Source organism: Cannabis sativa, chromosome 2 (assembly GCF_029168945.1).
Source record: "Cannabis sativa cultivar Pink pepper isolate KNU-18-1 chromosome 2, ASM2916894v1, whole genome shotgun sequence".
NCBI classification, from domain to species: domain Eukaryota; kingdom Viridiplantae; phylum Streptophyta; class Magnoliopsida; order Rosales; family Cannabaceae; genus Cannabis; species Cannabis sativa.
Genome location: NC_083602.1, coordinates 5,221,246 through 5,247,518, shown reverse-complemented (window position 1 = coordinate 5,247,518; position 26,273 = coordinate 5,221,246). Strand labels below are relative to the sequence as shown.

Here is a 26,273-nt window from a genome sequence, read left to right as displayed (position 1 = left end):
TGAAAAAAGACACAAACTTCTAATTTCTTAATCTTTTTTAGTAATATATTGAGTTGGTGCATTTTATTTATTTTGTAATAAAAAACACAAGAAAAATAATTCTTATCCACATAGACACATACACATAAAGTTTAAATATATATATACTAGCTTATTTATTTTAGTAATTAGATATATATATATTTTAGTGTAAATCTAAAAATAAGTATATATATATTGATATATATATGTATATTGGTTTAATTTGTATATAAATAGAGATGGAAATAGATTAGTATTGGAGATTAAGAAACAATAGTCTTTTTTTTAATTTTTTTTTCTATGAAATATTAAATAATTTATTATTAAAAAAGTAACCGATCCAAAATAACCGATCCAATCCGCACTATTGCGGATTGGATTGGATTGGATTTAAACTCTTATGCGGATCGGATTGGATCCAAAATATGAAATCCGCACTTAGTGCGGATTAGATGTTGTTTGACCAAAAAAGTGCGGATTGGATCGGATGAACACCCCTAACTATAACATACACGAATATTAAAAAAAAAAAATTGAACAAAAAGATTATTTGAGTGTCAAAACAGGTAGATGGAGCATTAGTGCATCCCTTTTAAGAGAGTCCACTGTAGAAGCACCCTATAATATTTTGCTAAAACTCGATAATATAGTAGTAAGTTTGAGGGTGGTTGCCTCTCCTCACAAAGAGAAAGTTTAAAGGTTAGTTGACTATAAAATCCAACAGAAAACCAGATATGGCAAAGACAAATGAAGCTCGGAATCGGACTTCTCCTTGCACGAGGCTTTCAAGGTCAATGCGAACATATCCGTCTTGGGAATAAGATCGGTTTTGCAGTACAGGTGCAGTGCGGTGGTTAGGGACTGCAATGGTGATGTTCTTGACCCCAGATCAAGGTTTATCCCAAGACCCTTTAAGCACTTGAAACCAATAGGTTAAACAATTTTGGAAAGTCTTAATTTGATTTTGATGGTACTGTTTTGGATATTGCTAGTCTTATTCCTGCGCTAGGGTGCAATAGTTTTTATTTCAAACCTAGCCATACCAATATAGAATGAGTGGTGTTACACACCCCAACCACGGGCCCCATCCCGAGCCACGTGAAAACTACAGCTTCGCAACGATCCAAACCAGCAACCGAAGCGGTATGAAAGCATTCTTAGTTGGAATGGGTTGTTCCCGCAGTTTCGAGTTCTATCGTTTCACCAGAATTTTCTAATATGGTGTAATTGTTCTTGATGAATAAGTACTTTCAAGTAAAAGTAACTAAAAGTCTTTCAAAAAAAAAAGAGTAAATGTAACTAAAACATTATTCAAAGAAAATAGTCAATACAGTATTGCCAACATATATTTTTAAATATAAACCAGTACACCACTTTATATAAAACAACATATAAAGATAAATATATAATTACTTTGGATTTCAACAACGTAACTCAATGCCTCCAATCAAATCTGAAATTAGATATTTGATGTAGATCATTTTGGTTTGGTTAATAACAATAAAACAATATAAATTACCCTGGAGACATGCAAAAAAACACATAAATTGACCATGTAAAGAGTATTACATTATGGGTTATTGATCCTCGGGAGTGGTTTGTCTCTTAATTTACATGTAAATGCAGCCCAACTATAATTGAGTAGAGCAGAAAGATATATTATATTAAGTAAAAACAGCATATAATAAAAGCATTGACCTGGATTGAAAGATATCCAGCTTAGCCCTCAAGAAGCTGCTGCCGTTCAAGTCCGATGACATGTGCAGTCAAAGGGCGTGCAGTGCCGTTTGCCTCATTGCTTCCTTTACATTGTTGTAATTGTTCCCGAAGACTACGAACTAGTTCATTAAGTCGTTGAATGTTCTTTTCTTGGGATAAAATGATCTGAAACAAGTGGGTTTTATCATTAGAAACTCCCTTAAGGCCTTAAGTAAAGTAATAATCAACCAATGTGCAAGTAATAAAAGAGTTTCAAGAACACTATGAGTAATGATATGCATATACACAAATCACACAAACTTGAAACACACGTATACAGCAAGTAATTTCAACCATAAAGACGAGTCCGATTTATAGGGAAGAAACAGAAAAAAAAAATACACGTTTTAAGAGGTCAAAGTTTCATTTAGGGGAAGCCTACATACCCAATGATAATTTCAAAAAGGAGGACCTATCATATTACCACAGTACATTTTTATCTCATCACAGAAATAAGATATTGATCTTTTATCTGAAACCGAAAAGCTGGCATGTAAACCTGCATATACTCTTGTAGATGCGAGCCATAACATAAACTTGGAGAAGCAAGTGCAGATGCTGCTGTAAACATGAAGATGTATGTACTAAACTAAAGGTCAGTCCTGGGAGAAGAATCTTAAGAAGCATATACAGATGCTAATTATGAAGGTGGGAGATACTAGATTAGCTAATAGATTTCCTCTTCTCAGCATGTTACCAACACCTGGCATTGCCTCCATGTGATGTGAGCAAAAATGTATCAGGGAAAACAAGTTCTCTTGGGATTTGAATTAATTTCAGAACATCAATGAGAGAGAATTGGTGGAGGACTAACATTTAAAATATATTTTATTTTTGGTCTCATCTAATCCAACATCCTGGTAGAAGATTAAAGGATATGGAAGTTAGACAGATCCAGATCCGTTTCATTCAAATTCTTATTTCGGTCACTCAGTTGATCTGGAGAAAGGTTTTCATTTTTCACCTACATTTCAAAGGAAGTTGTTTACTCAAAATTAAGTGCTTTAGTTGGATACTAAATTTGGGCAAGCTGAACCCAAATGACACCCTACAGAGACGAAGACCCTTCTTGCATATTTCCCCACATTGGTTGGACCTTCGCAGGCAGGGCACCAAGTCAAGTCCCAAGACCAACTCTTATCGCAGTGCCTGTTTTCCACCATCATATGGGAGTGTTCTCATAGGGCATTGGGTGTAGCCTATTCTACTATCGGGAGGAATAGGTCCGAGGTCAAAAAGAAGTCAGAAGCTCTGGAATCTAGCTATACTAGCAACATGATAGGTTCTTTGCTTAGAAAGAAAGAATAGATTTTTTCAAAACAAACTTGGTGAAGGAAAAAAAAAGAATAAAATATGAACAGATGTTTGGATTTTTACAATAAGGATTTCAATGTAATTGAATCTCCACATAAAAAATTTTGAGTAGGGAAGTCAACTTAAGTAGTTAAATGAATAAATGATGTAATTCTCAAACAATCTTCAATATATTCACTAAGGACTAATTTTCTCTATTGAAGAAGAAGGGCTGGTCTTTGAAATCCAAACCCTAGAAATGTACAGATTCCTTAAAAGATGCCTCCCTCTCCCAAACAAGAAAGTTACCTCTAAATTATTCTAGCATCCTCCGCTCTAACTCTCTATATAACACTTTTCTCATAGAGCCACCTCAGCACCACAGAAACTAACAGAGGAAATAAAAATAAAAAAATCTACATTACACATCAAGTAGTAAAACAAACACATACTTACAAAATCTACATTACACTACACTTGATACCACAAAAACATAATTAATTCCTATTCTTTCCTTCTAACATAGATGAATTTGATGCAGTTTTCTATCGGCCAAAAGCGAGTTCAAGTATGATAAATGTAGGCAAGGGATAAGTCTGTCATACATCTATACTTTCCTAATAGTTAATGAAGTGTTCTTTTGCACGGGGCACCGGCCATTAATGTTTTATGTTCCAATGTGCTAATTTTTATTCAAAAGGTCTTTTGTTTCTCTTTGTATTTCCAGACTATTTAACTTTGTAAGATCCTACTTTGAATCAGGATGAAATGAAGATATTTAATTTTCCTTTTCAGTCTGGTTCTTGAATCCAATTAGCGGGATGGTAGTAGACCCATACTTTTCTAGTTAGTTTCCTTCATTTTTCTTTGTTTTCCTATAGCAACTGTCCAAACCTACAAAATCCACAAGATTATTGCTGGTGACAAATGACAATTAACCATGGTCATCATGGGATTATTATGACACTATCTATTATGACGATATCATGAGGCTTTATTCCTCCCATAAAGTAGCCAGTATGATCCTACAAGTCTTCCCTTTTATAGAAAAGACATCAACTAAAAAAACAAAGGTTAAATTGTCAAGAACTATAACCCCATTCCATGCACTCATCATACACAAAGAGATATTCTATATGCAAGATAAAAAAAGATTAAGATTACAATGTTATCAAAGCCATACTGCCCGTCCCAATTTATTAAGAAGTAAGCTGAATATGAACCAGTTGGGAGTAAAATTAATGATGAATCCTTCTCCATCAATTGGGCTTTAAAACAATTCAATTCCAAACTGCCCAATTTCATTTTTCTGCTGTTAAATATGTATCATTGATGAAAATGTGATTCACCACACACACAACCACAGAATCAATCAGAAGAAACAAAAAATAACTGATCCAAATTAAACAAACATAACATTGAAGTTATATGAATCTATTGATTGAGCATTAGTTATGATGCATATGTATTTCAATAAAGTGATCCCCAAGTCTCTAATGAAGTTATTCAAAGTTATATTATCATATCATTTACAAGGAAATAAACAAAAAACCCATCTTTGTTTCACAATCAACAACTTCATTCACCACCACAAGGAACATAATTCTTTAACACTAAAAACAGTTGAAGAGAATTCCTACCTTCTCTTTAACGACTTCTTCCCTCTTTGAAACATGTTGTTGTTGCTGCTGTTGCTGAGAGATAGTAGGAGTGGCATCAAGGTCAATAACAAGTGGCTGTTTCCACTCAAACTGAGAGGTGATTATTAGAACAATCAACAGAAAAACAAGTAACACAGGCCTTGACATTTTACTCACAAAACCTGCTCAAAATTATTTCAGAACAAACAAACAAACAAAAAGCATAATATGCATCAGAAGTTCCACTTGATATAGAGTTTAAATAACCCACAAATGTATAATTACATTAGGTTTTCCAAAACCCAATAATTATTTCTTCTTCATCAACCTTCAAACAAAGAGTTACGATTTTTGAAAAATTGAGATTAAAGAGAGTGACTTTCAGTGAAATTGAGGGTTAGGATTCCAATAATTAAAAAGAAAGAAGAAAAATAAACTTACGAGTTGGTGGGGTTGAGAAGAAAACCCTAAGGACATGACCAGTTTTGAGAAAAAGAGAGAAAGAATAAGTAATGGTGTTTGGTAAAGGGTACGAAAGTGAACTGAATTGAGAAGAGAAGAGAGCAGTGGGTGGAGATGGAGATGGAGATGGAGATGGCGATGGGACCCTTGAGCAGAGAGGAAATGGAGTGTTAAGCGTTGATATGGGTACCAAACCAACTCTTCTTCGTCTCTTACCGTTTGTAAAGGCGTCTTTACTTTATTATGACTTTTTCTTTTTGGTACTCATAACTCTTTCTTTCTTTCTTTTCATTTTCTTAGGCTATAATTTTAGTATAAATTTTGGGTTAAATTTGTTTCAAAAAATAAATTAATATTATATTTAGTTTATATTTTACAATATTTCCTTTTTTTTTTTTTTGAAAACAAAATTTTACAATATTTCTCCAATGCAATATCTAATGCAATAGGAATAAATTAACTATTTTTTTATAAAATAATGTATTAAAAAAGTCAATACATGCATTAATTTTTTATTAAAAGTGCATAAAAACTTAAAATGTTAAAAGACGTACTAATAAATAGCAAAAGAGTAATATTTATTGAGGTACAAAATTTAGAAGCATTCTTATTGGGCACCAGTAGTGCCTATCACCCTTAAGATGTGTTGCTTTACGATTGGCTAACGATACTCCCTAAAAGTTATTATATTAAACTATACGAGACTCGATACTAAATTAGACCAATAGCTATATTGACACGTAGAGGGTGCTTAGCACCACTGGTACCTTTTAGCATTTCTCAAAATTTAGCTTATGATATATTTTATATTAAATTTACACAACTTTAAATCATATTATATACCACTATTGGAATTTAATTTTATTAACATGGACTAACAAAAAATAACATTCCATTGGAGATGCTCTAATCTCAATGTCGGAAAATTTTACTTACTTTTTGTCTATTTCGACATCTATGATAATTTTTAGTCGAATTTTTTTTCATAATCACATAGATTATAGTTATTTGAGATATTTTGTAAAATTTAAAAAAAAAAATAAAATTAACACGCTGAAAATAAGGTTCAATTAGTTTGTTGCATGCGTAACTCTTTTATTTCATATGGGTATAAAATAAATTGTTTAAATATTATTTTCTATATAGTAATTATTTCATGTTTCTAAAAAGTTACATGATATTTTAATAATCATAAATGATTATAAAAATAATTGAATTAAATAATTCTCATGAATGTCGAAACAATAAGAGATGTATCAGACTCAGTGCACACTTTTTTGGAGTGCATTGTAGCACCCCCAATGTTTTATAGAGTAAATACTATCGAAAAATTTTATGGTACACCCCCAATGTTTTGTATTTTATTTTATTTTAGATAATATTTTATAGGGTAATTTTACAAGCACCCCTTAAAAGAGGTGCACTAATATACCACTATTTCGATATCTAGGAAAAAAATTTAGTCTAAAAATATTTATTTCTTAATCGCATATATTATAGCTATTTAAGATATTTTATAAAATTTTGATTTTTTTTTTTGAAAAATTTCAAATATAGAAAATAGTATTCACACTATATATTTCACATGCATATAAAATAATAAAAAAAAAAGTCACACGTGCTGTTTAAATCCTATTTTTAGCGTGTAAATTTTTCTACATTTTTTAATTTTTTGTAAGATTTCACATGACCATAAAAAAATAAGACTAAAACGTTCTCATAGATTACGAAATAAATAGAAGTGTATTAGTACACTTTAAGTTACCTGTATTTGTAAAGAGATTTTTTTATTTTTACAATTTAAAATAATTTTTGTTTGTATATTTTTTAGAAATTCACATAAAAACTCACATAATAACGAAATGAGCAACTAAAATCGCAACTAATCACATAATAACTTGTAGAAATTACCGAAACAAGTCAAACCTTAAATTTAAAAAAAATAATAATAATATATGAGTAATTCAGCTTGTATAAATACCCATATTTGCAAGTTTCAAGCTTTGTAGAGATAGGAAGGAATCTCAGTCAGTATCCATGGCTGCATCAGTTTCTTCTCCTCAATCTGGCAGTGGCAACCTTCACGTGTTCTGGCACGAGGGTATGCTTGCTCATGACACCGGCAATGGCGTCTTCGACTCCGGAATCGATCCTGGTTTCTTGGACGTCTTAGAAAAACACCCAGAAAACTCTGAAAGAGTCAAGAACATGCTCTCCATTCTCAGAAGAGGCCCTATCTCTCCCTACATTACTTGGCATTCTGGAAAACCAGCTCTCACTTCTGAATTGCTCTCTTTCCACTCCACAGGTTCCATTTCTCTTCTTTTATCTCTATTAATTTCTGTTTATTTTCCAATAAATTTAATGGGTTTTTCTTGAATCACTCATACACGAACTAGTTAAACAACTATGAGATTGTTCCCTATGAATAGCTAATGGATTTCTGTAATTATTAAAATTGTACTAATAATAATAAAGATATATGACACCAGCACAATGCATGACCGATCTAGTTAGGCTGAGAGTGATGTGGGTTTTGACATACAAAATATTTCAGAATACATAAATGAACTAATTGAAGCTGATAAAGAAGGGGGTAAGATGTTTTGTGGAGGGACTTTTTTGAATCCTGGCTCATGGGAAGCTGCTCTTCTTGCTGCTGGTACTACTTTATCAGCTATGAAGTATGTTCTAGATGGACATGGAAAACTTGCTTATGCATTGGTCAGGCCTCCGGGTCACCATGCTCAGCCTACCCAAGCTGATGGATACTGCTTCCTTAACAATGCTGGTCTTGCTGTTAATTTGGCTTTGAATTCTGGTTGTGCTAAAGTAGCTGTGATTGACATTGATGTTCATTATGGCAATGGAACCGCGGAGGGGTTTTATCGGTCAGATAAAGTTCTTACGATCTCACTTCATATGAATCATGGTTCATGGGGTTCATCTCATCCTCAGAATGGATCTATAGATGAGCTTGGTGAGGGGAAAGGATATGGCTACAATCTGAATATACCTTTGCCTAATGGCACGGGTGATCGAGGATATGAATATGCTTTTTCGGAATTGGTTGTCCCAGCTATCCAAAATTTTGAGCCTGATATGATGGTCTTGGTTGTTGGTCAAGATTCAAGTGCTGTAAGTTTCTCTTCTTGTTATGTTATCATTCATTTTAATAACTCTGCTGTTCAATTACTCTTGTCAGAATTCTAATCAAGCTATAACTTATGAAACTAGATTACAAAGTTTCTTTTGAAAGAATTTTTAATCATGGTAAAGATATGATCTCAACTATTGAACTTTAGTTTTCATGTTGTTATTGGAAGCTTTGCTGTTTCCATTTACTATCAAAACCTAGGAAGTAAACTCTGCCACTTTTCCAGTTGCATCCATGTTTGTAGATACTCGACCACATTTTACAGCGTCTCGATCATTGGGGACAATGAGTTGAATGTCTTGACAATTAACTTATTCCAAATTAGAGGAGAGGGAAATTAGAGAAAATTACCAGTTTTAGGGAAGGCATATTGTTGCACATTGCATTTAAGTAGAAACAAGTTGAACTGCAATGCATAATTTATTGGAAGGTCTTCCCAAGCACTCTGCTCACCAACTTTTCCACAAAGTTGGTTTGATTAAATTCTTTTATTAAAGTTGGTTTGATTTGTAGTAACCTTTAATATATTTTATTCTATTTTATGCAATTCTAATACTAAATTTTCTATCTCAAATCCTAACAAAAGCAAGATCTTCATCCTCTTATACACTGCACACATTTTTATATTATAAAATGTTTCTTGTCAAAATTATTTTCACTTCCAACAGTTTATTGTTGCGTATAAAGTGAAATTTTTTAGCTGTAATGGATTTATTATAATCAATATATATTTTGATGATGGCATATTTTATTTTACATATATTCAAATATTTTGTAATTTGAAAAGGTTTTGTAATAGACATACAAACAGTAACAAAAAGAGCTTCAACTTTTGTTTGTTATGCTTTTACAGTCTAAAAGTAATAGTAGATATTTCCTATTTCTCAAACTTAGCATCTGCAGTAATTGCTCTAGTATACTTCTTAACTGATATTTACAAATTTTAGTAGCGCTGTGCCTGTACCGATCGTCGACATGAGAAGCATTCATCAACATTTGAGTCTTTTAGTCCATGCATTTCACAGCCTGCTTGGGAATATTTAGCTTCTTTTGAAGTTTATGTGTTGTTGATTAGAGTAAACTGGTGCTTCAGCAACTTCATGTTTCTATCCTTTGACATGTTACATCTTGTTTTTTCAGTTTGATCCTAATGGAAGGCAATGCTTGACGATGGAGGGTTTTCGAGAGATAGGGAAGAAGGTCCATAGCCTAGCCAATCGGTATTCTGGTGGGCGCATCCTTGTAGTCCAAGAAGGTGGATATCATGTCACATATTCAGCTTATTGTCTTCATGCAACACTTGAAGGTGTGCTCAACTTACCAATTTCTTTATTATCTGATCCCATCGCATATTACCCAGAGGATGAAGCCTTTCCTGTAGAGGTTATTAAGTCCATAAAGAAATACCAAACAGACAAGGTACCATTCATGAAACAAGCTGAGTTTTAAGTGAATAAACCTCTGTTAATATTAAGCTGGCATTGTCCATCATAAACAAATCATATAGGGATGGTAAACATGTTCGTTTCCATGGCCCTGATAGTAGCAAGTCTACAAATTGTCACTAATTTAGACTTAATGTTACGAAATTTGTTGGGAGTAAAATAAGATTTTTTGTAGTAAAAACATATTACATATATATTTTCATGGTTAGAACTTATTAGCTTTTGCTTCAGTGAGAATATTGTAATTTTTTTTTACTTAATGGAAGTAAATGTAGTTATAATTTATTTCTCTTAAGTAATTATATTATAAAACACAGGGAAACATGATTTTCATTTTTCAATGTTATGTGGTTTTTATATTGCCACAACATACTTTTTTGATGATAGATATAACTGTTCTAGTCTCCTAAGATTCTGACACTTTTCCAGAGTTATTTTTACCAAGAATGTGATGAATTGCATTGCATCGGATTAGAAGTTTTTATCATCAATAGGAAAGAGGACCATTCATTAGTCATTAACATGTATTGTGCAACATGTAATGAAAAGCTTCTTTGTACTAAAATGTGTAAATTTTCCTTTTTATCTTATCTAATACTTTTGAGTGATTGTTCCCTTGTGCCACTTTATTTGTCTACAAAATTATCTAATTCTTGTCTTTTACAAGTGTTTTAATTAATAATAATAATATAATAAAAGATGGATTAATTTGGATAATATTACATAACTTTACAAGATTATCATCCTCTCTATATTTACACCCTATAACTTGTTTTCTCCTCAATTTTATTTTTCTTTTGGTGTACTTTTCGCCATGCTTATGAATATGCTTCTATGGTATATCAGTATTAAACAATTAACAAACAATTAGGGTCGTGTGAACTAGTCTGATATTTACAATCAACGCAAGAAACCCTTATACAAGGAGTTGTATATGACCCTTCTTGCACGCCATAAACCTCCCAAGAAAGCCATAAAAGTGAGAAGAAGCAATAATACAAGTACAAGATGACAACTCACTGCTAACCTAGACAGTAAAACACATTTGTTATTTTTAGACGACGGCTTCTTAGTTTCACCAGTAAAACACTCATCGCTGGTTAATGGTGCTTCCTTCGTCAATCTGATTCTTCGGTTTGCAGTACCCTGGGAAGCGATAGACTCCACAGGCTCTTGAGATTTCTGCACATTTTCGGGTGTGGCAACAGTCCGATGTCGCATGTGAAAACCAGCAGGCATGTGTGTTTCATCCAGTTTGATTATGTCGTCTTTCAGTATTTCCGCATAAAAGTCATCTTCATCAACATAATCCTGTAATATGTACAAAAAGGAACAGGAATCATGAGTGATCATCTAAGAAGGTTTGTATACAAAGGGAATCTCAATCTGGATTTTTTTTTTGCCCACATAAGGGATAGTAATGAGGACGCAAGTTTCTTGTGTATGGATTGTACTTGAATGTTTTTTTTGTTAATAATTGTATTGCAGTCATATGAAGTCATGGGAAAGAAATTTCAGGGAGAATAAAGAGGAGCAAAATGATTTTCTTTATTTTTAAAAATAAACTAACCTTCCGATGGCCAGAACATTCAGGTTCCTCCAATGTGAATTTTTGATTGGATTCAGTTGCTGAATCAGTTTGCTCAACAGAATAAGAATCATAACTACTACTCTTCTTCGAACAGCATTCACCTGCCTTCTCAGCTTGATCAGCACCAGCTTCAGAGACAGCACAGTTATTATCGGGCACTGTTGGTAATGGTGTTTGAGTTGTAGAAGCTTGATTGGTAGAATCATTTAGACGAAAATCAACATTCTTTCGAAGGCGGCAAACAACCATGAAGTCCTGAGGTACAAAGTGCAAAATTAAAATACATGTCAACTTTTATTAGGTAAAGTCACACCAATCCGATTCTAGATAAACTAGATAGATATATTCAGCATTTCAATAGTTCAACCTTGCATAAGACATCTCCACCATGTTATTATTGATAGAATCCAAAGTATTGAATAATTATGATTAGAAATCCAAGTAGGCACACTTTAAACTTATTCACAGTATATAACCATTTATGGCTACCAATGTTTAAGAAAATTGCTAAAAGGCATTAGTGGTGCCACCACTATTTGAGATGTCATATTGCTATTGATATAATTTAATATCGAGTCCCTTATTTTAAATTTAATAACTATTGTAGAAAATCGTTCACCCTCGTAAAGGCGCTATCTTATGGTGGTGTTAGGCACCACTATTACCTAATAACAATGTTAAATGTTTAATCTTTTCCCAGTCCCTAATGCACTTAACATTGCTACCACAAAACTTAGAAAAGTTCTTGTTTCTTTCCAACCAGAAAACCTAGAAAATAGCTTTATGGATCATCTCGTAATCACAAAGCTAAAAAGTTCTATAATTTAGGACAGTACTCGCCTAACTGAGGAGAGGTTCAAGCATTGAGGCCCTCAAGCCTCAAGGCAAAATCCTGACACCTCACCTTAAGGGAGCTTCAAAATCACATGCTCAAACCATATCTATCAAAGGCCTTTAATCAAGGTAGAGATTAGAATATAACAGTAATAGCTAACAGGCATCCATGAATTCGATTTCCACAAAATATTTAAATGAATTACTAGCTAAGACTAACACAAGATTCCTGAGACAAGGAAAACAAATGTATCACTCTATAACAACTTTCATACTATTGCTACAAGAAAGGAGAGTTTCGTACTAATACGACAACAGAACTGTCTTCACACACACACACACAGGAGGAGAGTGGTAGTATTGAATCAGCTTGCAAATGTATGATGCCGTTTACAGTTGCTGTTTTGTAAACATTTCATCTAACTTTTGAAAAATGGCAATTCATCGGCCATATTAATGGGTTTAAGAAGTTGGGATGTGTAGTTTTACTTGAAAGGAAAAGCAAGGGGAAACTAGGTGAAAATTAAAGATGGGAAAACCATAAAACATGTGGAAACTGCTGTGATAATGTCAACAGTGAAGTAGTCGTTGTGCAATAAATGGCAAATAGTTTTTTTTGATAAATAAGAAACAAAGAATCTTGACTGACCCAAAAAATTAAGGACTTAATGATGGAGCCAAACTAAGGAAATTCCCCCAGAACTGAAAAGGGAAACTCTCAAGTAAAAGGCTAAATCCCCTTGAATATGAACATCTTGGCTACAGAGAAAATAACTAGGCCACTTCCAGATTCTTCTTCATTTAGTGTCATAGGAGATAAAGCTGAATTACTAAACTAATAGGCAAGTATAGCATCTTCACTGAAGAGGTTGTGTACAATGATAAGGCCTTTATATTACCCTTTATGGATGGTAGATCAAATGGTTAGGGATGTGGTTTCCTCTGACAAGGTTTGAGTTCAAATCCCTCATGACCGCCTACATATCAATTGCTACAGCTTCCCAATCTTCAAATGTTGTAGGGTTAAGCAGAGACAAGTACTAAAACAATGATAAGCTTTTTATATTTAACATACAGTTATGATCTTGGAGGCACAGTTTATGACTACTCACTAGCAGTACAAAGTACAAACCAATAAAGTGGAAAGATACAAAAGATCAAAAGAGCAGGAACTCAAATCTTATCCATAAATTGATGAGTTCTATATCAAGAAGATAAAATCAAGTTTCAACATCTTGATGTTGTATAATGAAAAGTTTCCCTTATCTCCATAATACTTTTTGGATCATCAGAAGTAATGATAGATAAATATTAGTATGCCTAGAAAACAAAGCTAGGGATCAGGACATCGGAATCTATTCTAGAGTAATTTAGAGGAAATGAAGTTTGAATGACTCATATTACTAAGGTTATGTTGCCCTAAGCTCCCTGATTAAGGGTATATTCGAAGTGGGAGATAACCAACATGATTGCAATTTAATTATTCCCAAATTCTTATACAATTAATAGTATTACGAACATTTCAAGCTCTAAGCTCCGAACTGATTGTTAGTTATACAAACTACAGGAACAAAATATGTTAAGATACATTAAACCTGATACCTACTTAATATCATACCAATGTAGCAGCCTGAAAAATGACTAGTAAGTAATACTAACACTAACAAGAATACCTGGGATTTGTCAAGCATGCAGTATTCGTGCATAATCCATTCCGTCCTTTCCCCTTTCGGTGCACGACCTATGTGGAACACAAGTGTCCTTTTGGTACCAATAAATGTTGAACCCGACTTAACATTACGTTCTTTACCAGTGGCCTTCCAATAACCTAACTCGGTTGCCCTCCTACTCTGCGAGCCATTTGGATACTTCCTTCCACGAGGAGAAAAGAAGAACCACTCGCTGTCTGATGGAATTACAGACTTGGCTAGTTAAAAATACACCAACAATAATCAGATATTCAGATGTCCAAACTCGACAAAAGAAATTAGTAACTTCTATTCAAAACTCTTGACATATGCATTGAGCTTAATAATGTTAAATGAAATTCTACATGTGTTCTTGTGTGCATTGATCAAATTGCTACCAAGTCCTCTATTTGGTTAGCTAAACAGTTACAGAGGCAGTTGTACCCTGTTAAATTTGCAAATTAAATCATGTCATTATGTAACACTACTGTTTGATCTTAGAGACCAGTCATTAATTTCTTTCCATAAAATCTTCAAAATACTATTTTTCACTTATTTATTGTATTTATCATTTGCAAAAAATTATGTACCAAACTTTCTCCTATTAAGATAGTCATTCACCCAACTTTATGATTTACTCTTTTGCTTTATATATCTTTTACGTTCCTATCTAAAAAGAAATTACTTTAGGAAAGTAAAGCTCTTTATGTGATAAGCATGAATTAGCTGTAAAGACCACAATTTAAGCACAGTAGTATTCAACTTTTAGGTCCCAAATCCAAACACTAAAAAACAAAACAAACAAATGAACAGAACGACAAGGAGAATTCAGTATCCAATTTCTTCCCAAAATTAAATAAACAAATAACATCTATGTCACGATACCCTAATCTGAAATTTATAGAGTAAGAGAAAGAGGTCAAATTAAGGTATAGTTAGTTAGTTAGTACCTGGTAAATCCCAGGGCTCATACTTCCAAATCTCAACCTCAGTGATGACCTCAATGCTCTTTTCGGAGCCCTCCATCTTTTTCTTGAGGTAAAAGGATATGAGCTCCTCATCGGTAGGGGAGAACCTGAAGCCAGGGAACATGGAGGAAGCAGCTATGGAGAGCTGCGCCTCCCTGGAAGAAGCTCCTGCTTCGTCCATGGCGGAAAACGACGGGTTTCTCTTTAAACGGCGTCGTTTTGTCGTAAGAGAGAGTTATGAAGAGAAACCGCAATAAAGAAGAAAAGAAGGAATTGGAAGAAGGGGAAAATGGTTTATCTTTTTCCGGTGGGAAAGAGGAAACTGACCAAAAACAAATTTAAAATGTAATTGAAGTTATTGTTTTATTGCAATCTACTCTCTTTCTGTTTTCTCTTTTTTACTTTCTCATTTTTTGTTTGCGTGTCCTAAGCGGTTGCCCTTGTCGAAGGGCACGTCATAAGAATGAGAATTGCTAAAATGTACTCTTCATGTCATATTAGTATTAAGTGGCTTTTGGCATAAAATTTAAAATGTATAAAAAAAATTATTAAATTTTTTCAAATTTTGTATTAAAATGGTCTTTCATTTTATTTAAAAATGGAATAGTCATTCAATTAAAATAGTAAAAAAGTCATTCTATTGAAATGATATTTTAATATTTTAAAATATAATCAAATAAAAGATAGAATAAAAATATTTTCCTTTCTATTCCATTCTATTTTATTACTTTTTTAGAAATATTGTTAATTAATTGTAGGGTATCTCTTTTAAGTAGTATTAGACACTACTAGTGCTTAATATTAATACTTTATAGGTTCATTTGGTATGTCGTATTACACCGTATTGTATTGTATAATATTATATTAAATTATATTTTATGTAAAGTTATATGTAGTATTAACTTTTATGGACACCTAAATATATAATATTTTAGTATAAATTAAAGTTTAACATAATATTATATAAAAATATAATATATAATCTAATTCAATATAATACAATACGATGTTCTAAATAAATCCAAATATTAGTATGTATTTAGGGGAATTACCTCATACACTATTTTTTTAACTTTTTTTTTTTCAAATTTACGGTTTAGGTTTCTAAAGTGGTTGCAGCGCTAGTTGTAATAGGGATTTCTGTGCGATTTTTTGTTGCAATTTAGGTTGCAGCGCTAGTTGTATTAGGATTTTAGAAATTGGTATTTCTCATTACCGAATAAAATGGGAAAAAAAGGTATTTATACAAAGTGGCAAATACCTAAAACAAACCCCAAAATAAAATCAACCCAATATAAAAAAAGCCCAATCCTAATACACCCCCCTCAAGATGAAGTGTACAAATTATAAAGCTTCATCTTGGATACAAGAGATTGAAATTGATTGGGAAATAAAGGTTTAGTTAAGATATCGACAATGTTGTCCTTTGTAGAAACATGTAGGAGTTTGAGACGGCCTTGTTGGAGCTTTTCCCTCACAATGTGACAATCAATATCAATGTGTTTCGTGCGCTCATGGAAAACCGCGGCGGTATTGTCACAATATAAGACAGGTGGGTTGGTGTAATGGATGCCAAAGTCTGATAAGAGAGCAAGGAGCCAAGTGATTTCCCTAGTAGCTTGGGCCATGGCACGATACTCAGCTTCAGCGGAAGACTTTGAAACAGTTGGCTGTTTTTTGGACTTCCATGAAACCAAGGAATGGCCTAGAAAAACACAATACCCTGTGATAGACCTTCGGGTGTCAACACAGAGCCCCAATCTGCATCTGAAAAAATTTTAAGTTGTGGTTCTGCATCTTTAAAGTTAGATTCAGCAAAAGCATACAAATGGGGATTAGAATTAGCATAAAAAATCAGTCCTTGTCCAGGTGTGCCTTTGAGGTATTGAAGAATCCTATGTGCAGCATGTAAATGAGGTGTGCGTGGCTCATGTAAAAACTGACTTAAAGTGTTAACAGCATAAGAGATGTCGGGACGGGTAATGGACAAATAAATGAGCTTACCAATGAGTCTTCTATAAATGGTTGGGTCCGAAAGAGGAGTGGCAACATCTTTGCTCAATTTAATATTGGGTTCCATGGGAGTGGAAGCAACTTTGGCTCCCAAAAAACCTGTATCATGAAGAAGTTGAAGTGTAAAAGGCCGCTGAGAAATAGAAATTCCAGCCGAGGAACGACCTATTTCCAACCCCAAAAAAAATCAGAGAGGACCAAGGTCTTTTAGCTGAAAAGTCGGTGTAAATGCTTCTTAAAATTCTGGACAACAGCATCATTGTTAGAAGCAATAACAATATCATCAACATACACAAGAATAGCTAAGAAAGTATTGTTAGTATTATTGATAAACAAAGTATGATCATTAGGAGATTGTTTAAAATCATTAGCTAAAAGTTTAGTATACCATTGTCTAGAAGCTTGTTTCAAACCATATAAACTTTTGTTTAGCTTGCAAACGACATTTTTGGGGACAATGCCCAGAGGAGTATAGCCTTTGGGGAGTTGCATGTAGATAATTTCATGCAAATCACCATGCAAGAAGGCATTATTGATGTCCAATTGATATAAGGACCAATTGTTGATTGCTGAAATAGCAAGTAATATTGAGAGTATTAAATTTTGCAACGGGGGCAAAAGTATCAAGGTAGTCTATCCCGTGTTTTTGGGTATAGCCTTTGGCAACCAACCGAGCTTTACACCTGACAACTTCCCCTTTTTCATTATATTTATAGTTATAGACCCACTTACATCCTATAGCATGTTCACCGGGAGGAAGAGGAACGACATCCCAAGTTTTGTTAGCCACAAGAGCAATGAATCCGGTGTCCATGGCTTGGTTCCATTCACGAATGGTGGCTGCCTCTTTATAGCTAGTAGGTGCAATAATGGCATTGGCAGCCAAAATGGCAGCACGAAACTGAGGGGATAACCTGTCATAACACAAGAAATTGCACCAAGGGTGAGCCGTAGAAGTAGAGGAACCATCAAGGGTACAAACATAATCATTCAAGTGAGATGGGGGCTGAGATTTTTGGCCAGATTTGGTGGTTTGGACACGCGGAGGAGATGTGGCAGTGTCATTTGATGTGGTAGTGGCTGCTGGTTGTTCTTTTTGGGGCAAGCCGAAACCCAAAGAGTCATTGTGTCCTTGGAACTTTGTTGATCCTGTAGAGGGAAAAAGAGATGCATTAAAGAAATTTTGAATGTTAGGATCCAAAGTCTTATTATGTAAAGGAAATGTATTCTCATAAAAGATAACATCACGAGAATGAAAAATTTCTTGAGACTCAATATCTAATAAAGTATAAGCTTTCATACCATGAGGGTAGCCAATAAAAATACAAGCCTTAGCCCTAGGAGAAAACTTATGGCGCTTAGCATCAAGAGTAGATGCATAGGCAAGGCACCCAAAAACCTTAAGATGATCATAAGGGGGATGCCTATTATGTAAGAGTTCAAAAGGAGATTTCATTTTAAGCAACCTAGAAGGAGTACGATTAATAAGATAAACAGGAGTGTTAACAATATAACTCCAATAAGGTAAAGATAAATGTGATTTAAAAAGAAGAGCTAGGGCCACATTTAATATATGTTGATGTTTCCGTTCAACCACTGAATTTCGTTGGGGCCGATCAACACAAGAATGAAAATGATTGACGCCATTCGAAGCATAGAAGGCAGTAAGATTAAATTCCTTGGCATTGTCAGAGCGAATGGCCTTAATATTCATAGAATATTGAGTTGCAACAAGCTGAAAAAACTGAGGAATTAGAAAAGAAACATCATATTTGTTAGTGAGCATATAAACCCAAGTAAAACGAGAAAAATCATCCACAATGGTAAAAAAATAACGATATCCTTCAATGCTATCAATATGGAAAGGACCCTAAGTATCAATATGTATCAAATCAAAAGGGGCAGCGGTCATATTGTTTTTGCTTAGCAAAGTGACAAATAGAACAATGAGAGTCATTCGGTTTCAAAGAAAATTGCAATGTTTTATTTATTGAACGAGAAATGTACATAGAAGGATGTCCAAGACGGAAATGCCAAGGATCATCATTAGTACAAGTATTATTTACTGAAATCAAATCATCAGAAGTAAAAAAGCGGATTGCTTGCTCAAAGAAGAAGAGCTTCCCAACTTTCTTAGTAGTCCCAATCGTTAAATTCTGAGAGGGGTCCTCAATGACACAATGAGATTCAGAAAACAACAACAAGTTAGTGTTATCTTCCAAAATTTCATTCACTGAAAATAAATTGAATCTAAATTCAGGAATAAAGAGAACATTTTTCAGCCTAATATCTTTGTTAAGCTGAACCACACCAGAAGCGGTGACTTTAATTTGTTGGCCATTAGGCAAAGTGACTAAAGAGGCAATAATATTGTGGTCAAAATCAGTAAAGCATCTAATGTTATTGCATATGTGGTGAGTAGCACCACTATCAACAATCCAAAAAATAGAGTAAAAATTAGGGTTACCAAACACATTAGAGGCACTCGGAGCGGCTGTGAAGTTGGATCAATTGTTGGTTGAGTTGCAGCTGTGAAGTGGTGTCTTATCCCGTAACAATAGTAGCCGAAGCTTGGTTGGACTTGGCGGAATCTTGCTTGCGTTTGTCACCATAACCAGGGGGAAAACCATGGAGAAAGTAACATTTCTCAACCAAATGTCCAGGTTTGAGGCAGTGAGAACAAGTAGGCCTAGGTTTCTTGCTCCGAGAAGGATTCCCGCTATTGTTTTGAGACGGAGGAGGGCGGCTAGACGAAGCGGCAACAACCATAGCATTCGGAGGAGCAAGAGAGCGTTGACGTTCTTGCTGAACTATCATGGAAAAAACCCTGGACAGCGGAGGAAGTGGCTCAAACATCAAGATTTGATCACGAGCACCAGCATATATAAGAGTCATTGAGACCCGTAAGGAACTACAAAATTTGATCACGAGAATAGTGATCTTGAATTTGTTGCATCGCACCACAAGTACAGCCACAAGAACATGGCATAAAGGATTGAAACTCATTAATCTCGTCCCATAATGATTGCAGCTGGGTAAAATAGGTTGTAACGGAGTTAGCACCTTGCTTGATGCGAGTCAAAGAAGTCTTGAGATTAAAGATCCGAGGGCCGTTACTTTGGTTGAACCGATCATGGAGGTTATTCCACATAGCAAGAGCTGAATCTTTAAACATAATACTCGCTGCAATTTCACGTGAGACATACTGCAATATCCAAGCCATAACCATACTATTGCATTGATCCCAAGCAGATCGGTATGGATGATTAATAGGAGGACGAGGAAGAGTACCTTCGATAAATGGAGTTTTGTTCTTGGCAGCCAGATTGATCGTGGCAGCGCGCTTCCATGACTGGAAATTATCTTGGCCAGTCAATTGAAAGGGAACAATGAGAAAACTCGGGTTGTCTCCAGTTCCAAGGTGATATGGATTGCATTCATCAATGGAAGGTCGATCAAGATTTACCCGAGGAGTGTCAAAGGTAGTAAAACCAGGTGGACAAGATGAGGAAGCCGTCGGAGCCATAGGAGGCGGTGCTGGAAAACCAGAGAGGACCGAGGGAATAGGTGCGAACCCCTCCAGAAGAGTCATCGTAGGGATCGACGATGAAAAAGACGGTCCAGCGGGACGCGAAGTTGGCAGCGGAATGGTCGGAGTAGCACCTTCGATCAAGGTCTCAGGTGGCAGAGAAGAAAACTGTGAAGACGAAGCACCGACGAGGTGACCTTCGACTGGTGCGATCGTCGAAGGAGAAGGATCTGTTGAAATCAAATCTTCAGGAAGCGGCACGATCGTCGGAGGAGGAGTCGCACAAGGAACCTGCTGAGAAGCTTCAACCGGAGAAGGGAGGTCGACGGCATTGGCGAACGTCGGCGTGGATGAACGGCCTCTTGTCTGAACCATGGCTAGGGTTAGGGTTTGATGAAGGTGATGGGTTTAGAATGAGAGAGAATGGAAAGTTTCATCTGATACCATATTAGGATATTAGAAATTGGTATTTCTCATTACCCAATAAAATGGGAAAAAAGGTATTTATACAAAGTGGCAAATATCTAAAACAAAGCCCAAAATAAAATCAACCCAATATAAAAGCCCAATCCTAATAAGTTGTAATATGGATTTCAATGTAGAATTTCGTAAAAATACAAAAAAAAAATATTATTTTAAAGTGTAAAAATAAAAAAATCTATAATATTTAATACTTTTTATATAATATTATAAGTATCTAATCTCATATAACTATTAATAATTTTAAAGTGTAAAAATGAAAATAGAGACAACACAAGTACCTAATGCTAAATGCAAAACATAAATAACCCTTGCACGTGATCGTTTCATTGTTGTTGTTTTTGAACCTTTTCTTTATTGGAATATTGTTTTTTAATTTACTCGAGAGTAGAGCTATTTATCGGCCAGGTCTTTTGGCACACCACAACAAAATATGGTGTCACTGTCAGCTCTACACATTAAAGCCCTATACAAATACAGTCAACAAGCAGGATTTTTTTTATTTTTTATTTTTTATTTTTTATTTTTTTGAAAAATGTAATGCAACTTCCATTGGATGAACCTCCACACAAATTTAATATTTAATTTGAGATTCATCATGATTTCTGTATTCTGAACCTCTTTAAAAATTAAAAAACTTGGATTTAGCATTGTTGTATTTTTTTCAATATGCTCAAATTTATTGAATAATCGTTTAATTTTAATATTTTTCTCAATAGCCTCATTTTCAAAATTTTTAACATTTAGTTCAAATTTGTCAGTAAACGATACTTTGAACACAATTTCAATCACTCACCATACATACTTCTGTATGCTTCTTTCAAGGAATCCTCATCTAAATCTAATTCATCCCCAAAGCATCATTAACATCTTTATTTACCAAAACAATGTTGTTAAGACAAATAAAATTCTTATTTTCCTGCAAATGACCTAGAACACTAGAAAACACATATGTTAGTGCAATATTATTTGATTCCTCGTCATCACTACTTTCACAGTAAGTAATATTCATAACCTTTTTGGTTCTTTTTAAAATATTTGCACATCTCGATTATATGTGTCCAAAACCACGATATTTTCTACGTTGTACACCTTTTTTATTGTTGGATATAATAAAAGATTTTGAATATAAGCTTTCTCCCAAGAATTTAGACACACTTTTCTTGTTGCCAACCTTTGAAGAACGAGATATAGAGTCACTTTTTGCAAAGAATGACATTTCACACAAAACAAGTCAAATGAAAAATAACCACAAGATCTCACTAAGAGTTTAGTGAACCTCTCTAATGCCAATTGAGATTCTGTATTTTAATATTACCAATATATTATTTGATTAATCAATTAATTAAATGCGGTATATATTTTTAGTTTATTTCACACAATTTTTTTGTTGTATATTTGTGCATTTGTTTTGTTATTTTTTAGTTATTTTTAGAATATTTTTTTTATTTAACAATTATTTTTTAGTTGTTGTTTTATTCATGTATATTTTTTTATGGTGTATATTTTTGCTTCTTCCTCACAATTAGTTTATATATACATATATATATATATATATTTAGTTTATTTTTTTTTGACAGGTTTTATTAAAATATAATGATAAGATTTTTTTATTTTTTTAATTGACATAATATATAGTAGTAGATATTGGCACATCAATTATATATTACACATTATATTATATACCCTATTTCAAAATTATAAGATTTTATTATTTCTATTATTAACGTAATTATTTATTTGGAAATTACTCCATATACTATTTTTCTAACTTTTTTTTTTTTTTTCAAATTTACGGTTTGGATTTCTAAAGTGGTTGCAGCGCTACTTGCAATAGAGGTTTCTATACAATTTTTTGTTGCAATTTAGGTTGTAGCGGTAGTTGCAATAGGAGTTTCTATGTAGAATTTCGTAAAAATGCAAAAAAAAAAAAAAAAAAAAAAGCTGTTTTAAAGTGTAAAAATAAAAAAGCCTCTTATTTATTTAACTCTTAAAAAATAAATTATTATTTTAGCTCTCATTAACTTAAAAAGAAAAATTGAAAAAAGATTGAAAGTATGAAGTTGTAACAACAAATTCATTGAAAAAAATAATTTAGTAACAGTACAAAAAGATAAATCAAATTTTCGAAACTAAGTAAAAAAAATCGTAATACAAAAATATGTTAAGAAGTTGATATTGTTTTGCATATTGCAATTAGGTCATTGTTTTGTTATTTTTCTGTTATTTTGTAGTTATCTTTTTGTTGTTTTATAGTTGTTTTCATCTTATTGTTTTTTAGTTATTTTTTATTTTACTGAAAAATAATATTTTTGTAATTTTAAAACTTTAACACAATATTTTTAAAAACTTGATATAATAAAAATATTAAAAAAAATGTAACTTAAAAATGTAAAAAATAACAAAAAAAAAAAAACATAAATATTTTTATAAGGTCCCTAATAAAATTTCCTCAATTCATAAACTAGATACAAAAAATATGGGCCCATTTAACAAAATGGCCTACCCAGAACTGTTTTGGAAGGCCCAATTATGTTGGAGAGGCCGTAAACTTAGCAGGCTAGGTATGTTGTTCTATTTCTCTTATGCTAGTAACTTTTTTTTTTTTTTTTTAAAAAAAAAAAAAAATTAATTGCAGCAAAACTTTCAATAGTTTAACTCTACTAGCAATTAATTTTTAAATTTTAAATTTTGGCAATAAAACTCCCAAAACTAAAATTCAGTTAGCTATTTATAATTTTCATCTAAATTTAAATGTTAACTGTCATGTTAGATTGTACAAGTGTACATAATGTACGTGACACAATTTTATTAGTCCACATAATTTATTAATTAAATAAATAAAATTCAAAAATAAAAATAAAACATTTGAAAATTAAAAATATTTTTTTTTTCTTTCTTCTTTTTATTTTCTTTCTTCATTTTCTTTTCTTTTATTTTCTATTTTTTTTTTCCTCTTCTTCTTTCTTCATAGCCAGCATATTGAATCACCACCACCCCGCTCCTCTCTCCCACAACTAGCACCACCATTATCACGGCAAAAATAAAAAAACCACCACCACCATTACACCATTCTATTGAAACCCCACAAATAAAACCATCACCACCAACACCAATATATTTCTCAGATTTAAATCTAATAAAAAAAAATTCATATAACCACATTTATACACAAAAGTATAAAAAAATCAATGTATCAATGACAGCTCAAGATTAGCAAAGTATGCTTTAGAGTTGGATGAGGCTTGTTTTTGGTCGGAGTTATTTCCTTCTTCATGTTACTCTGCTATTATAAATGACTTTCCTTAATTTATAATAACAAGTATTTTTATCAAAAAAAAAAAAAAAACTTTATTTTTTGAACTAAATTTTGCACAAAATTTACAAAGAGATGGTCTAACTTATATTGTGTGATAACACTAACTATTCGATGCTTTTTAAAACTTGGAAACATCTACAATAACTGTCCAATCTCGGCCTTGCTAAATATATTCAATTTCAAATAAATTTATTATTATATATTGGGATAATGTAAAAGTCCCAAAAAACTTAGAGTTAATGAAGATTAGTCCTCAACCTAAAAAATTGGCAGTAATAATCCCAAGGTGACATTTTCTGTAAGTCCGTTGGTCCCTTTTTTAACTGATCGGTTAAACTCAAATAAAGTGCCACATGTCAATTTTTATTAGTCCAAATAATAATTTTAATTAAAAAAATTAAAATAAAATAAAAAATTAAAAAAATATATTTTAATATTTTAAATTTATTTTATTTTATTATATATTTTTCTTTTCTTTTCTTTTTTTTTTTTTCATTTTTTTCTTGTTCATCTTTTTCATCATCCCAGCCAACCATGAGAGTTTAACCATAGCACCACCACTGTCGCGCACATCCGAGAAGGAGAAAATGAGAAAGACAGACAGGCAAGGGGCTCGAGGGTGGAATATCGGGGTTCGAGTTTTGATTTTTCTGGGTTCATTTCAAGCTTGCAAGACCGAGAATGTCCGGCGTCAGATTTGGGCGTGGCTGAGATAAAGACGAGATAGAGAAAGGGTGGGCTCATGAGATCGGATAGGAGGGAGAACTGGGATTTGGGACGTGGGGATTTTGAAATTTTGGTCTGGTACTGGTGTTGCAGGTTTGTTTTTGACAGGAAAAAATCCCCAAAATATAGTGTTGTTTTTTAATAAGAATGTAGTGTTCGTTTTTTCATATTATAAAATTGTGATATTTTTTTTTTTCTAATTTCTTTCCCTAATTTCTATTCATCAAAATATAATTTGATTCATCTATATGTACTTTTGGTTTGTCTCTTTCGTTGCTTCCCATTATTGAAAGCTAAAGATAAAGCAAACCCAGGAAAAAAATATAAATCGAGAGATAGAGAGAGAAGCATGTCCTCTCTGCTGCATTTTGTTTGATTTTCTTCTTGCTTTTAGAAATTGAATTTGATGCTTTTGTACACTCATATCATATGGTTTATTTAGGAATATTTTATTTATTTTTAAAAAATTGTTTTAGAATGGGTTGATTTATGGTGGCCGACTGACAACATCGGGGTTGAAGTGGGGGTGGCTAGGGCTGGCTGGGGTCGACTGGGAATGCTGGCAGTCGGGATGTGGTTGGGGTTTTGGTGATGCTCTGGTCGAACTTGTTGAAGAAGATGAATAAGAAAAAAAAAATAAAAAGAAAATATATAATAAAATAAAATTATAATTTTAAAGGAAAATTTCATATTTTGGCCTTAATAATACAATCCATATCAAAATTTATACCATCCATTAATTTGTACGAATTTAGTCTATTGATTACATGAACTTCCCATTTTACCCTTTTTTTTTAAAAAAAAATAAAATTGTTAAAAACTGAAATTGGTCTTTCTCTCTCTCTTCCCTCTCTCTCGTGCACCACTCTCTCTCTCTCTTTAGAAAAAACTGAAAAAACTTCTCAAAAATTTCCCTCTTTCTCGTCTGTCCCACTCTCTCTTCCCTCTTGAATGGTTGTTTGTCGGTGGGTGTTGGTGGAAAACCGAAGCACACCCCAATATCACTCAAGAATCTTACACCATTACAATGGGTAAGTTGTGTTTTAAGCATTTTCTTAGACTTTATGTAGTTTAAAATTGTTATATGTGTCGTATTTGTTGGAACTGCTGTTTTTTGGTCTGAAATGGTTGAGATCTGGCAGATCTGGTTCAGTCGAAATCTAGGTTTTCCAGTTGTTATCGATGGTTTGTCGATGGTTTTGCGAGGAAAGGTCAGTGATGACCATTATCGACGTGTTGCCGACAGTGTGTCGATAGCATGTCGACGAAAAGCAATCAACCTATTATTTATAAGTTGTCGATATTTTGTCGATTGTTTGTCGATAGCATGTCGACTAAAAGCAATCAAC

The 26,273-nt window shown here is 33.2% G+C and overlaps 3 protein-coding genes across 4 annotated transcripts; 1 reads left to right on the top strand and 2 right to left on the bottom strand.

Annotated features, from left to right (window-relative positions):
• Window positions 1–1,315: 1,315 nt before the first annotated feature.
• LOC115718597 (uncharacterized) lies at window positions 1,316–5,411 on the bottom strand. Its single transcript, XM_061109972.1, has 3 exons — window positions 5,154–5,411; window positions 4,713–4,894; window positions 1,316–1,905 (listed from the first exon to the last, which is right to left on the bottom strand). Exons 2-3 carry the CDS (start codon window positions 4,878–4,880, stop codon window positions 1,741–1,743), a joined length of 333 nt encoding a protein of 110 aa, XP_060965955.1. The 5' UTR covers window positions 4,881–4,894; window positions 5,154–5,411; the 3' UTR covers window positions 1,316–1,740.
• A 1,725-nt stretch (window positions 5,412–7,136) lies between these two features.
• LOC115718595 (histone deacetylase 8) lies at window positions 7,137–10,061 on the top strand. Its single transcript, XM_030647406.2, has 3 exons — window positions 7,137–7,482; window positions 7,732–8,312; window positions 9,472–10,061. The coding sequence occupies exons 1-3, from the start codon at window positions 7,212–7,214 to the stop codon at window positions 9,778–9,780; spliced, it is 1,161 nt and encodes a 386-aa protein (XP_030503266.2). The 5' UTR covers window positions 7,137–7,211; the 3' UTR covers window positions 9,781–10,061.
• A 563-nt stretch (window positions 10,062–10,624) lies between these two features.
• On the bottom strand, window positions 10,625–15,339 carry LOC115718596 (NAC domain-containing protein 40). 2 transcript variants are annotated; one of them, XM_030647407.2, is made up of 4 exons: window positions 14,840–15,339; window positions 13,875–14,128; window positions 11,347–11,622; window positions 10,625–11,087 (listed from the first exon to the last, which is right to left on the bottom strand). In XM_030647407.2, the coding sequence occupies exons 1-4, from the start codon at window positions 15,036–15,038 to the stop codon at window positions 10,677–10,679; spliced, it is 1,140 nt and encodes a 379-aa protein (XP_030503267.2). In that variant the 5' UTR covers window positions 15,039–15,339; the 3' UTR covers window positions 10,625–10,676. The 2 variants fall into 2 exon arrangements, with proteins under 2 accessions (XP_030503267.2, XP_060965954.1); XM_061109971.1 differs by having other exon boundaries at window positions 13,875–14,107; window positions 14,840–15,303.
• Between the last annotated feature and the right edge of the window lie 10,934 nt (window positions 15,340–26,273).

Bases quoted from the DNA above. Each gene is read 5' to 3' on its own strand.
- LOC115718596 (XM_030647407.2), bottom strand. From the start codon at position 15,038: ATGGACGAAGCAGGAGCTTCTTCCAGGGAGGCGCAGCTCTCCATAGCT. The intron at 11,623-13,874 runs GTATTCTTGTTA...TTTGTACCTCAG, and splicing joins GCATGCTTGACAAATCCCAG to GACTTCATGGTTGTTTGCCG. The intron at 11,088-11,346 runs GTTAGTTTATTT...TACATATTACAG, and splicing joins AATGTTCTGGCCATCGGAAG to GATTATGTTGATGAAGATGA.
- LOC115718597 (XM_061109972.1), bottom strand. From the start codon at position 4,880: ATGTCAAGGCCTGTGTTACTTGTTTTTCTGTTGATTGTTCTAATAATC. The intron at 1,906-4,712 runs GTAGGAATTCTC...CACTTGTTTCAG, and splicing joins AAGAAGTCGTTAAAGAGAAG to ATCATTTTATCCCAAGAAAA.
- LOC115718595 (XM_030647406.2), top strand. From the start codon at position 7,212: ATGGCTGCATCAGTTTCTTCTCCTCAATCTGGCAGTGGCAACCTTCAC. The intron at 7,483-7,731 runs GTTCCATTTCTC...AAAATATTTCAG, and splicing joins GCTCTCTTTCCACTCCACAG to AATACATAAATGAACTAATT. The intron at 8,313-9,471 runs GTAAGTTTCTCT...TTGTTTTTTCAG, and splicing joins TTGGTCAAGATTCAAGTGCT to TTTGATCCTAATGGAAGGCA.